Below are 14050 nucleotides of genomic sequence, written 5' to 3'. Positions count from 1 at the left end.
TTTGATTAACTACCTTTACCTATAATGTGAGTGTTTAATGTTGCCTTTGGTTTGCCTTGATGTACTGTTTCCTATTTAATACTGTACAGCCGCCTTGTCACAATTCTGTATTGTTAAAGGCGGTATATAAATAAAGGTGACTTGACTTGACTTGACAACGATCAGTTACAGCCTACAGTTTGGCCTTGTTAAATATTTGGCCAAAGAATGACACCACGGTCTAATCAAAATCAAGTATTCCATAAAGCCTAAATATAATACTGAATCAACTTTTTGTCCAAATTAAAAGTCATTTTGAATGTTTAATGAGCATGAACAGTAAAGAGAAACAATTGATGTTACATACATACATGATAATTGCACAGCATTAGCCACTATTCTTAGCAGAATATGAAGTCTACTGTTTATACAGACCTTTGCATTCAAGACAATATTCATGTACATGCACTTTTAATCATGGTAAGTATTTAGCCTGTAGACCACATCCCAACAAAAGACACACAATTCATGGCTTCCTCAAAACTTGCAGCGCCTGTCTAAAAATAGCATCAGTATTACAGACTACAAGCTGCTTTTGAACTTTCGGTATACAAGAAATTGCTTTGTCATGAACTAGTTAACAAAAACTGTCTTATAGGTTCGATTCAGGGAATTGAAAAACATAGCTTTAATGCAATGTAAATTGCTTTGGATAAAAGCATTTGTTTAATACATGCATGTGAATAGATGTAAGAAATAGCCATTCAGTATGTAAATCAATGCAGGAATGTATTTATGAAGGTTGTGATTATAAACCCTGTTAATTTTACATTAAAAAATGCATAAAAACAATGCACCAAAAATTGAGCATTGCTTAATAGGAATAAATCAACAAAACAATATCATATCTACAGGGGTTGGACAATGAAACTGAAACACTGGCCAATATAGTGTTGGAGGTTTCATGGCTATATTTATGCAGCCTGGTGGCCAGTCTTTACTGATCGCACATTCCACCAATAAGAGCAGAGTGTGAAGGTTGACTTTGTGCACCCAATAGCTCAAACATTGTACCCTGAAGGTGGTGCCGTGTATTAGGATGATAATGCACCAATACACACAGCAAGACTGGTGACAAGAGTGATTTGATGAACATGAAAGTAAAGTTAAACATCTCCCATGGCCTGCACAGTCACCAGATCTGAATATTATTGAGCCACTTTGGGGTGTTTTGGAGGAGCGAGTCAGGAAATGTTTTCATACACCAACATCACATAGCGACCTGGCCACTGTTCTGCGAAAGGAATGGCTCAAAATTCTTTCTGGCTACTGTGCAGGACTTGTATTTGTCATTCCCAAGATGAAATAATGCTGTATTGGCTGCAAAAGGAGGCCAAACGGCATACTAATTGTGGTCTAAACCCAGGTGTTTCAGTTTCACTGTCCAACCCCTGTATGTTTTATTGCAGAAGTTTTAGAGCAGATTTTTTTAGATGACAAAGAAGAAACCAGAATAGACACTTCCTATTGGAAAGTGCTAAAGTAAGCTGTTTTGCATATCTTAAGTTTTAGTTTAAAATATAAATATTTTTGTCAAGGACTTTTTGGTCTAGAAAATCACTCTGAGAATGAAAGTAAGTCAAAGAAAGTCAGACTAATTGCAATGGCTAACAAAATATTAAAGCAAATGGAACAAGTCTTGTTTGAAAGTGCATTGGTAAATGACCTAAACTCTGAATAAATGAGTTGATATCTTCACTACATTGAGTGCATTTGTTGTGACTGTGTGGATCGTGATGCTTGTGTTCCCTCCTCAGAGAAAGCTCTTTCAAAAACACGTCTTAGAGAAAGTTTAACCTTGCTTTTAAAATCCTGTCCCATGAAAACATACAGAATGGGGTTCAGACAGCTGTTGATGTACGCCAAAGAGATGGCCAATGGATCCACTGCCCTTGCCACAGAGGAACTTGATTCCTCTCCGTACAATATTATCAAATCCACTATGTGATACGGAACCCAACACAGAAAAAAGGCCACGATTACAGCCAACATGATGCGAAACGCTCGTCCAGATCGAAATTGACTCCTGCCTAACTTGCGTGCGATGAATCCATAGCATGTTGTGATGCATATGAGAGGAACCAAAAAGCCAAACACAAATCTGATAATGCTTAACCTTCCAGATGTTGTAAAATCAGTTTCTTCACCAGCATGAAATGTGCAAAGCGTGATGTTGCAGTCCTCAAAGGTTTGTCTTAATATCATAAAGGGCAAACTGAGCACCAAAGCCAGAAGCCAAGCCGCTACGCAAGACAGTCGTGCAAGCAACAAATTGCGATGATTCTGAGCCCAGACTGGTGTGATCACCTGAGTAAACCGATCCAGACTAATGAAGTTCAAGGTGAAAACGCTGGCAAACATGTTGATGATTATAACAGAGGGGAGAATCTTGCACATGACGGATCCATACGGCCAGTGATGGTCAAGGAGAATATTTGCCACGCTGAACGGTATGGAAAGGCAGCACAGGAGGTCGGCGGTCGCTAGATTGAGAAACCATATTGTGTTAACCGTCCTCTTCATCTTCATTCCAGCGATGTACACAACAAACATGTTTCCGGGAACTCCGAGGAGAAACGTCAGGCAGTAAATGGCCAGAGAAAGTGTCTGCAAAGACTTTTTCACCTCTAAAAAGTGATTTTCATAATCCTCCAGATAATCATATCCACTTAAGGATTCATTGTAGTAATCGTCTGTTAAAGTCTGGTTCATTTTGCTCGAGGTGCTGCTGTCCAAAGTGCTCTGTTTATCCTGCAAATACCAAATATTATCAGTGTTAAACATTTCATATCCAAATAAGGAATTAACAAGCAACACTCAATATAACTAAACATTATTTACATTTTATGTACTAAGCAGTCACTTAAATGTTCCTATAATTTTTTAATCACTCTCGAGATTTACGGATCAGACATAAATGTCTTAAAATACTTGTACTCACCTCACCAGCTGCTCTGTACTTACTAACGATACTTGCACCGCTTACCACTTTAAGGCGGATCCACAGGAAATGAAGGAAGTCCTACTGATTTGATGAAACCACTACAAAGAACTCTTAGGGTAACTGCATGGATAAGTTTCCTTTTCAAGAAAAGGAAAAATACTTTCAGTATTCCACCTAGAATGCTGTTCTTGTAGCACAAACTGACTGAGTTCTGAAAAAAAAAATTGATAATGCGGTCTCTCGCATTGTTTCCTGTTTAAAAAGTGTTGAAACAAAGCCACAACAGAAGCAGCACAAAGAAGTTTTGAATATTCTTGGTAACTTGGTGAAAGCACAATGACCAGTGCTTATTTGCCTGCTTATCATTGCTGTGAAGAAGGCCGTCACCACCAGACAGCCCTCAAATAAAATGGGTCCTATACACTACCGTTCAAACGTTTGGGGTCAGTAAGACTTGTAATAGTCTTTAAAGAAGTCTCTTATGCTCATCAAGGCTGCATTTATTTGATTAAAAATATAGAAAAAAAACAGTAATATTGCAAAATGTTTTTACAATATAAAATAATGTTTTTTATTTTAACATACTTTAAAATAGAATTTATTCTTGTGATGAAAATCTGAATTTTTATCAGCTGTTACTCCAGTCTTAAGTGTCACATGATCCTTCAGAAATCATTCTAATATGCAGATTTATTATTAGAATGATCAGTGTTGGATAATATCAACAGTTGTGTTGCCAAATATTTTTTGGAACCTGTGATTTTTTTTTTTTCAGGATTCTTTCATGAATAACAAGTTTAAAAAGTACAGTGTTTATTCAAAATATAAATCTTTTATAACAATGTAAATTATTTATTATTAACTTTTAATAAACTTTTAATTATTAACTTAATACATCCTTGGTGAATAAAAGTATAAATTTCTTAAAAAAAAAAAAAAGAAAAAAAAAATGTACTGACCCCAAACTTTTGAAAGGTAGTGTATGTATTAAATGTACTATATATGGCAGTAACATCATAACGTGTCTATGTGCATTTACAAAATTATAGCTGATTACGTGACTGTTGGAGAGTACCACATTCCTGAGAGCTGACAACATGTGAATCATGAATGAATTTTGATGTTTATCTGCCTTACCAAACTGGATGAGTAATTGGTTTACACAAAATGGCCCAGGAGTTTAGAATTCTTTAACTCAATTTAGATAAGAGTCTTTTTTCTCTTTTTTCTGGGAAAAGAAGCCAGCCCCCCAATTTTCAATTTCACTTTATAGAGATTGCTTTTTTTGTTTTTTTTGTTGTTTTGTTTTTGCTTAACAAAAAAAACTGGATACAAAACGAATAAATATTAGCGATTACCAGGGTTCAAGCGTTTTAAGGCACATATGAAAAAAAGACATTATTTAGCAAGCCTGTAACCACCTAAATAAATTATTTAAAAAAGCATTTTTTGGCAAATCCAGTTAATTTACCGTAGAAATTTTGTTTTTTAATGTTTATAAATGTTAGTGCCAAGTGTGTGCTTGTTTAGAATCACCTGTCGCATGTGCTCTCAGGTTTTGTGAAGTTTTGAGTTTTCCTTTAGGCTTTCTGAGTAAATTTGGACATGCCCCTTTTCTAAATGACCCCGTTATAGCTTCCCAAAGGGTAAACTTCAACCTTTCATTGATAACTTTTAAACTGGAGAGTCCAGAGAATTGTACTGGAGTGTTTTGTTGTTCCAAATTGAATGAAAAAACCTAGTACTAGTTCGCAAAAGTATTTTATTTTTTACATCTTCTCAATCAACAAACTATTTAATTTATAGCAGTGGTTCTAGAGGCAAAGTTGTCTGGAATGAGGAGTTCTATCGTATGATACAAATATTGTGGGCAGCCGTAGCCTAATGGTTAGGGAGTTGGGCTTGCAACTGAAAGGTTGCGGGTTCGAGTCCAATGTCCAGCAGGGATTGAAGGAACTGCTCCCCGGGTGCTGCAGCGATAGCAATATGGCTGCCCACTGCTCCGGGTGTGTGTTTGTTCACTACTCACTACTGTGTGTGTGCACTTGGATGGGTTAAATGCAGAGCACAAATTCTGTGGGTCACCGTACTTGGCCACATGTCATATCCTTTCCTTTGTGTGTGTGCAAAAAACAGTGCAACATATAATCATTTACGCCCTTGAAAATGCAATATCATCCCCCACTGGCTGATTTCTTTCCAATTTCTCCCAGAGTTTTGGGGCCGTGAGCTGAACAGGCCCACCAAGTTTCATTATGATTGGCCTCCATTAACCTTGTCTAAGAAGTGCGTTCAAAATTTGTCAGCCAATGGTGGCCATGTTTTTTGAGATACTCAAATGTCCTTGTAGACACATGTGGCACTTTGGACCAACACCATGCACACCAATTTTCATGTTGATAGGACAAATGGTTGCGCAGTTATAGTCATTTTTGTTTTTTTCCCTCTTATAGTGTCACCAAGTGACCATGCTCCACAATTTTTTCCTGTGACCTCAGATTGAGTTCTTACAGAAGTATTCTGAGTTTGGCAGAGATATCTCATTCCGTTCAGAAGTTATAGGCATTTTACTAGGACTGGGAGTTGATTCCAAAAAGAACTGATTCCGAGGTGTTGGGAATCGAGAGTCAATTCCGAAGGTTGAAATCGATCCCGTCAAGGAGAGTCAACTTCCTACTCATAGCCGTTTTCAATTCAACAAAGCTTATCTATGGGCGCCTCTCAAACGATAGGCTGCTGTCATCAAATGTTGCTAAACATCAATTCACGAAAATAAACTGAATGAAAAGAGTCGGCACTGAGCTCATTAGGAGGCAGTCGCGGGTTCAAGTCTCAGGTCTGGCAGGGAGTGTAGGTGGTGGAGTGAATTTTTCCAGCACTCTCTCCACCCTTAATTCCACGACTGAGGTGAGACTGAGAATACAGAGCACAAATTCTGAGTATGGGTCACCATACTTGGCCACAAGTCCCTTTCCTTTTTAGTTTGAGGATGCAGCCAGGCTCGCAAATAGTAATTAGAAGCCTGATTCGTTTCCACGAAAATGTTTTTGCATAGATCATTTTATGTTCAACATGTTTATGTTTTACATGTTCAAAAACGATTCAGAAGTTATTTTACGCTAGAACGGCCTTATATTGTCCACAGTTTTGAGCGCGGATATCGAACAGCCCTACATTTTACTAAAAGTGGCCCTGCCCTTTTTGAACGTTTTGGCGCCCATTTGTGATGGTGAGTCGAAAGTTAAACTTTTTTTTTTTTGATAATTATTGATATTCAATCTCTAGAGAATCTTTCTGCACTGGTTTGGTTCCAGTCGGGCGAAAAACCTAGGACTAGTTTGCAAAAGAGGGTTTTTCAAAAAAATGCGAAATACCTGAAAATTTCAGGATTCCAACGACACTTGAGCCTGCGACTGATGGTTTAGGAGTTATTAGCGATTTTGTACTTTTGATCACTGTAACGCCTCCGTCAGGCCGATTCGGGCGAGCCTCGGTCATGTTGTAGGCGGCGTGAGTACTACCATCCCTCCAAATTTCGGCGCTATGCACTTGAACCCCTAATAATTAAAAACTTTTTTTTTCCCCAAATTAACAGATGCTTAAAAGGTCCATATTTAACAATCAGGACACAGTCACAAAAAAGATTCAAGCTGTGTAATTTAATATTTTTTTATTGGAAATATTTTGTAAACATTGATTTGCCCACTTTATTGCATGAGAAAAATAAAAATTAAAAAACGCAAATAAAATGTGATTATTTACACCATGGTTTTGGCAAAACAGTGGAATCTAATTATGTGCTTAAGTACTAAATAAAAGGGGAAGCAAATGAGCTTTTAAAAAGGTACCAACACCAAAACCTACAGGAATAATTTAATTTTCAAACATTATTTCAGTCCATCCAAGACTATTGTTTCATTGAAAAGCACCCGCCTCATCTGGCAACAACTATACACAAACAGCAGAGCAATGGAACTATGTTTTTTTTTATATAATCTATATCAACCGTCAACATCGTTCAACAGTTTCGAGGGTTATTTCTTGCTGTCGAAAGCGCACGCACAAAAGTGTAAAATGTTACACTACAGCTATCAGTACAGGTCATATGTCCACAGAAATGTTTATCTTTATAGGAAATACTATACCACTGAATCGGTTCATGCAAGGAGAAAATCCATTATGTAACATACAATATGCAACAGTAAGAATGAGTTTAACATTTGAATTAATACAGGTTTACAGTTTGTTCTAAAAAAAAAAAAAAAAAAAAAAAAAAAAAAATTAAATGCATTAGTATTGAATTCCACCAGAAATTTAACAGCATCCCAAACAGTCCACCATATTCTTCTCAATTCAAGGTAAATACAGGATCCTGATGTGTGGTTAAATTAAATATATACATAATCAAATCTGTACAGTACAAATTGTCAAATATGTTCACCCTCCCTACTGCTGCTTCTCTGGATTTGAAACCAACATTAGCTTAAACAGCAATCAACCGGCGAGAATAAGTTTCTTAACACAGGGTGTGACAAGAAGAAGTTCTAAGAAAGTGGCCTCCACAGAGGTTTCTCCACGAAAACACAAAACAAATTATAAACAAGGCCAGAGTCTGTAATAAGTGTTTATGAGTAAGTTAAAACTTAGACAGAAGTGACAATGTAAGACCCACTTTCAGTCGTATCTCCTTTAGTGTCTCTCTTTTTTGCATTGCTTGTGATAGGCGTCGGGATCTGGGATGGTCTTGGAGTTGTGTTGTCGGCACTACTCTTTCTGGGGCTTGGTGTGTAATTAAAAGGACTTACCCTAGCAGCCACAGCACCACTAGGGGAGCTGTGTTTGCTGGAGTTAGTCGAGCTAAATGGTGTGCGTTCAGCAACTGGAAATTCATGTACCTCTGTGCCAGTGTTTGGGTTACTTGGTGCGGGCTTGATATCGGCAACTTTCTTATCAAGGGATTCGCTACTCCTGAGTAAATTCAGATTTGTTTCTGAACCCAGGTGGCCCACAGCTGCATTCTCACTTGCGAGTGGCTGTTTCGAGTGTGATTCGCTTGAGTCCCTGTCACAAGGTAGCCCTTTGCTTGACTGACTGTCAATAACGGGAGGCGTGTTTGCTGTGGGTGATTTACTAGACCTTGGATTGTTTATGGGACAGTCTTCGATTCTCACCCAGACGTCTTCTGTCTTGGACATAGCAGCACCCATTGAATGAGCAGCATCACCATTGGGATCTGGTAAGTCTAATGTCATAGAAGGTGCGTATGAGCTTTCACTCTCTTTTATTTTCCTCCATGTTCCTTTGCGTTCCAAACCCCCCGATTTTGGAGTGGGTTGCCGTTCATCCTCGCTTCGTCCCTTTTCACTGGACTCCGACGAAGCAGAGAGAATTGAAGAGCTGCTTCCGGTTCTTTTCCAAGTGCCTACTCTTGGGAGAGATGATGAATGTTTGCTGTGCTCCCTTTTCCATGTCCCCGTCCTGTTGATTGGGAGCCTGGAAGGGCTTTCTGAATGGGATCGGGAGATGTCATGCCTCCGGAGTGACTTGCCATCACCATTCTCTGAAGAGTTCTGACCATGAGGGGACTTTCTCCAACCGCTTCCCTGGTAGGGTAGACTAAGTGACATATCAGGTAAGGATGGACTAGATACTGGAGTCTGTGACTGGCTTGGAGACGAAGGAGACAAGGACTCGAAAGATGCAGACTCCTCTAATTTCCTTTTTAGTGTTGGACTAGGGGCTTCTTTGATAAATGTTGATTGGCGAACAAGTCCAGGCTTCTCGGACCGGTCGGACTCGCTCCCACTGGATTTGGTGGACGACATTCTAGACAACTCGGCCTTCTTTGAAGAGCCTGAGGCTCCGCACTGGTTTAGACTTTTTGAGGCAGACTCACTTCTAGGAATTCCACTTGTACTTCTTGGCAAACCACTCTGCTTTGTTGGCGTTTGCTGGCCCAGTTGCCGCCCTGGTGAAGTATAAGCCATTCGCCCCGATCCTGAAGATTTTGTTGAGGCAGCACTGGGGGAGGCAGTGCGAGGCAGCTGAGATAATTTGTTGGATGGGCTCAAGCCATTCCTACCTGGTGAAACTGAGGCACGACCAGGGGACTGCATGGGCCTTGTTAGAGATTGCTGAACTGGTCTAGAAGGTGTGGAGTCTCTAGACCCAGATCGAGAGGAAGTTTTACTTGACCCTCCTTGAGATGATGCTGGGTCCCTAGCAGGACTAGGTTCAGAACCTGCTGGCATTTTCATGGTTCTTGGAGAGTTTCCAGGACCAGGTGCTTGGGATGGTGGTTTTGATATTTGGCCACGTGGAGGGGGCTTTTTGGGTACCGGACTGGTGCTAGGAGAGCTGCTCCTCACACCAGGAACATGAATCATTGTCCTCCCTCTGGAGATCACAGGAGCTTGAGCTTGTTTGTGCTGAGAGGACATGCTTTCAAGACTGGGTCGGGGCTTTCCTGTGATTAGACTTTTATACACTTTCTTTCCTCCTTTCAGGCTCTTGGTTTCTTCCTCTTTCTTTTTGGACTCTAAAGTGCTTTTCTCACCAGGTTTTAGTATTCTTGGTCCTTTGTTTGTTGCAGGCTTATTGTCCTCCTGATTTAAAGGGAGGTGGAAAGGTGATCCAATGGAAATGCCCGATTTGAGAGACAAAATGGAGTCTGAATCAGAGGAACCTTGTCTGGAGAGGCTCGCTGCAGCCTGATGTAGACTGCTGACTATAGAATTGGCACCCTCTTGAATGGCTTTCCAATCAAAAGATTCAGAGTCTGGTGATAAGGCTTGCTCTGAAATAGGGCTATGCGTGTCTGTGAGATCTAATATAAGATCCGGCTCCTCTGCTAAAATACCATCAGCCAACACGCTCTTTTCTTCCTTGGCCCCTGGTTCCTCAGTCTTACTTCTTGGTGCCTGTTTCTTTTTCTTTGGCATTGCAGAACTGATGCATTCCTGGAGAAGGTCATCTTCAGAATCAATACTGAGAGAGCTAAGGGAGCTATTTCTAGAGAAGCACACAGGGGTGTCCTCAACGTGAAAGGCCTTTGGAGCATAACCAGAGGCTTGTGGCCTGGGCACTTCCATCTGAGTTGCATCATCTTTGTGTGAGCAATCTTTATTGTTGTTTTCTTGGTCAATGTCGCTTAATGAGCTAAGTGATGAATTTCTTGAGAAACAGACTGGAGTGTCTTCAATAGAAAACTTCTGCTTCTCATCGCACACTGCAACTGTATTTTCTTTGGGTGCTTGTTGAAACCCTCCTTGTTTTTGAAGGGGTTTTGTCGGAGCCGCCTGAAATGCTGCTACTCTGTTGGTGTTTACTGACTGCTCTACATTGCACTTCAAAGGGGGAACTTTTCTCTGCTCTTTATCTTTTCTTAGCTCAGCTTTTTCTTTAGACAAGTCAAGATCATCATCCTCAAAGTCAAGCGAACTCAGTGAATCATTGCGAGAGAAGCAATAAGGTGTGCCCTCAATTGGTGTGTAATGATGCGGAGAATCAAAGGCAAACCCAGGACGTGTTCTCACCTCGGCATTAGGAGCCTTATCAGCAAACTCTCTTATGACTACTTTGGGCTCTTGCTTTTCAGTTTCTTTGTTTTTATCTGGATATGATGCTGTTTCTGACAAGCTACTAGGAGCCTCTGGCCGTTTAAGCATCCTTGCTCTATACTCACTGCTTTGTGGCATGGGTTTTACAGGAGAAGTTGGCTTTTTCTTTTCCAAGTCTTGCTGAACTAGGTTGCCAGTGGCGGTGGAGGGATGCTGAGCCTGTTCAGGCATCTTTTGCACTCTGAATGGCTTGTGAATTTTTCCTTTGGGCATTGCCGAATTAATACACTCCGCAAGAATATCATCCCCTTCGTTCTCAGCCAGGGCAGACTGCATGGGAGGTGATAAACCTGTATCTTTAGCTTCTGCACTTTTCCCCTCTGGCAGAGTGTCTCGTCTTTGACCAGATGCTTCTGGATGGGGAGCTGAACCTTCAATACCCGCCAACTCATTTGGGGGTGAATCAATCGTGAGGTCACTGAGAGACGTTGCTGTGGAAAAGTTGACGGGCGTTCCCTCAACACAGTACACCCGGGGCATGTCCTCACAGTGTGTTAGGGCAACGTGCTTTTGCTGTTGTCCTCTGTTTTGTGGTGGCAACAATTTATAAACAGGAAGCTGACTTGGTTTGCGAGCCACAGGTGGAGGTATTCTAGAGGTGCTTGAGGGCGATTGCTTTTTCGGTTTTCTTGATGATTTCGTTGGCATTGCTGAGTTAATGCAAGCCTCTAGAATCTCTATGTCGTCATCATCATCCGAGTCATCCAAGATGTCTTTTCCAGGCTCAGCTGTCGATGATGGTTTCTCTTGAACCTTGGGTTCTTGAATGTCTTCGTTCTCAAGCTCTGCTTCATTACTGTGGTCATCTTCATGAACTGGAGGCATGATCTTCAGCTCAACATCTTTCTGAATATAGGGTTCATCTAAACTTAGTGCGCTAAGACTCGAAGCACAAGAGAAGCCATCTGGAGTGCTTTCTGTGGCAAAATGTAAAAGAGTATCATTATCTGGTAAAACCTGCACTTTCTGTACAGCAGCACTTACGACTGCATGCCTTGGAGCCAAATCACGTTTTTCAGAATGGGGCGGCATGGTAACTTTTTGTTTTACTGACGTGGATCGTGGTGGTGGAGGTGGTGGTGTCTTGCTGCGACTTGGTGGCATTGTTTGTCCAGGGCTATCGGGCAGATCACTCGGACTGATAATACCACTTACCATCCCACTACATGGCTCGCTCTGCACAGAACTTGCAATGGAATGACTCTCAAAACTGTCAAGGGAGCTGACAGACGTGCATCTGCTGAACATGAGAGGAGTCTCTTGGACATAATGTTCAGGGGGACTTTTGGGTGTCTGGGCACCACTTTTGGATGGTGATTTAGCACCTGATGAAAATTCCACCGTTTTGTGATGCCTGGAAGCATCTCCATGTCCTAAGTGATGTCGTGGAGGCTTAATGCGAACATAATGGCCTGATGATTGGCTCTCATTTGTCCGTTGGTCAGATGCAATATTACTAGTGGATTCTTTTTCTGATATAGGTAGAGTTGGGTAGTTATTGGCCGAGTTGACGTTGCGCTTGCAGCTCTCCATTTCATCCTCCTCTGAGGACAATGATGATAAAGAGCTACCACGTGAGAAACAAATGGGAGTGTCCTCCACACAATACGTCTGTAATGTTTCCTGATTTATTGTGGGAGCCTTGCATGCCGGGTTCTTCTGAACTGCTCTTGTTGGTCCTGCTCTGTTTTGAGCAGATGAAGGATGGAGCTGCTTTTGCCTACCCTGGTTCTTTAAAGACGCCACAGAGGAAGAACTATCTTGGCTTAAATGGTCTTTGACAGAACCTTGGGTCGAAGACGGCTTCGAATGACTAAACATGGCCTTCTTGGAGGAAGCATCAGAGTACTTCAAACTGTAATCAATAGGCTGTTCTACATGGTGGTCCTCATTGTATTTCATGCCGTAGTTCGGAGTTTGCTCATCAAGCTGCTCTTCCTCTGAATAGCGCTCGCTGTAGTTTGTCGGTTTGTCGTCGGCATAGTCATCAACAGCGCAGATAGTTTGAGAGATCTTTTTGTTAAGTCCATGACTCGACCCACTGTTAATTTGTTCATTTGAGCCCCTCGCTCTAAATCCAGGCAGGTCCTGTTGAACAAACCTGGGCTGGTACTTTTTTAGCTTATCTTCTCCTTCACTGCTGGCTTCGGTGTACATGGGGTATCCTGGGCTTTGCGATCTCTGTGGTTTCTGATCTGGCCGTTTCATTTCATCATCAAGGAGCTTGGGCCTTGCCCACCTTTCATTCTGGCTTGGGCTTTGCCGACCAGAGTTGAGCTGTTCATCAGAATACTTCAAACTGTAGTTAATAGGCGTGTCCAGATCTCCATTGTCATCTTCCATGTGATTCGCATTGTGGATCTTATGCGCAAGGTCTGCAGGATATTTTCTGTAGACACAGCATTTGCCTTCATCATCTTCTGAATAGGAATCCACTGAAGGCTTCATCTGACCTCTCTTTCCATAGCCATCGGTGCTGTTGACACTATTCAGGCTGTCATTAGAAGCTCTGTACTCCAGTTTGGGCATTGGGCACGGTCGACCGGAAGGGTCAGTTTTGCTATAGCTGTACATATTTTGGTGACCATGAACTGCAGTTTGCCGTCGGATCATGTCGTCTTGCACAGCGTGAGGGTCTGGGGTGGATCCTGCGGTTCGATCATCCATGCTTAAGTGCATGCTCTGCACTTCCTCCATAACTACCGCAATCTGAGCCGCAGTTGTGGGAATCTGCACCATTCGCTTGGGAGCCTCAGCGTCGGAATGGAAACCCCTTCTCTCTCGATCTAGACTTCTGTCCCTCTCGGCTCTGACACTTTCCCCATTTCCTCTGTTGTCTCGAGAGGATGGGCTTGAGAGCACTGGGGTGTTCATATAAGGTGATCGAACACTGACTCCATTGGGGTTATAGCCATCTGATCGACAGACACCATCGTAATCGCCGTAGACATTATGCTTATGTCTTGGCTTGGCCCTATGGGAGGCTTTCGGGCTCAGGTTGTCAATGTTATCAAATGTTTCAGAGAGATGCTGTGCATCCAGTTCTTCAATTAGTGCTTTCTGTTTTCTTACATGCAGGGATGGCAGACTGGATCCGGGAGACATTATGTTGGCATCCTTATACTTGGCAGGCCGATTCGCCATGAGGTTTCTCAAAGCAGCGGCGCTTCCCATAGCTATCATCTTGTGCTTGGAGTGAATGAGGTTCTTCAGCATGCTGACGGCACCCATATCCCATAACGCCTCTTGATCTTTTGCGTTCCGAGCAGAGAGGTTCCAAAGTGTCCCGCAGGCGTTGCTCACTATCGTCAGACTGTGTGATTTAAGGTGCTGAAGAAGAGTCTGAAGACAGCTGTTTTCCCTTAATATTTGCCTGAAATAAACAAAACAAGGAAAAGGTTTGCTCCCATGTGGACATCTTAAAAATCGGTGTGCGTATGCAGATTTC

The 14050-nt window shown here is 41.8% G+C and overlaps 2 protein-coding genes across 4 annotated transcripts in view; both read right to left on the bottom strand.

Moving 5' to 3' along the window:
• Positions 1-255: 255 nt before the first annotated feature.
• LOC127171607 (C3a anaphylatoxin chemotactic receptor-like) lies at positions 256-3016 on the bottom strand. The gene is made up of 2 exons (XM_051120358.1): positions 2981-3016; positions 256-2790 (listed from the first exon to the last, which is right to left on the bottom strand). Exon 2 carries the CDS (start codon positions 2749-2751, stop codon positions 1738-1740), a length of 1014 nt encoding a protein of 337 aa, XP_050976315.1. The 5' UTR covers positions 2752-2790; positions 2981-3016; the 3' UTR covers positions 256-1737.
• A 4221-nt stretch (positions 3017-7237) lies between these two features.
• apc (APC regulator of WNT signaling pathway) overlaps positions 7238-14050 on the bottom strand; it is a 49573-nt gene continuing 42760 nt past the window's right edge. For all 3 annotated transcript variants that reach the window (XM_051120669.1, XM_051120671.1, XM_051120672.1), the window contains one exon: positions 7238-13975. In XM_051120669.1, coding sequence (XP_050976626.1) covers positions 7627-13975 — 6349 coding nt within the window. In that variant the 3' untranslated portion in view covers positions 7238-7626. The remainder of the gene's footprint in view (positions 13976-14050) is intronic.

The sequence above is a fragment of the Labeo rohita genome, chromosome 10 (assembly GCF_022985175.1).
Source record: "Labeo rohita strain BAU-BD-2019 chromosome 10, IGBB_LRoh.1.0, whole genome shotgun sequence".
Classification (NCBI taxonomy): Eukaryota; Metazoa; Chordata; class Actinopteri; order Cypriniformes; family Cyprinidae; genus Labeo; species Labeo rohita.
Note: the sequence above shows the minus strand (reverse complement) of the source record. Positions and strands in the feature narration are given on the sequence as shown.

Bases quoted from the DNA above. Each gene is read 5' to 3' on its own strand.
- LOC127171607 (XM_051120358.1), bottom strand. From the start codon at position 2,751: ATGAACCAGACTTTAACAGACGATTACTACAATGAATCCTTAAGTGGA.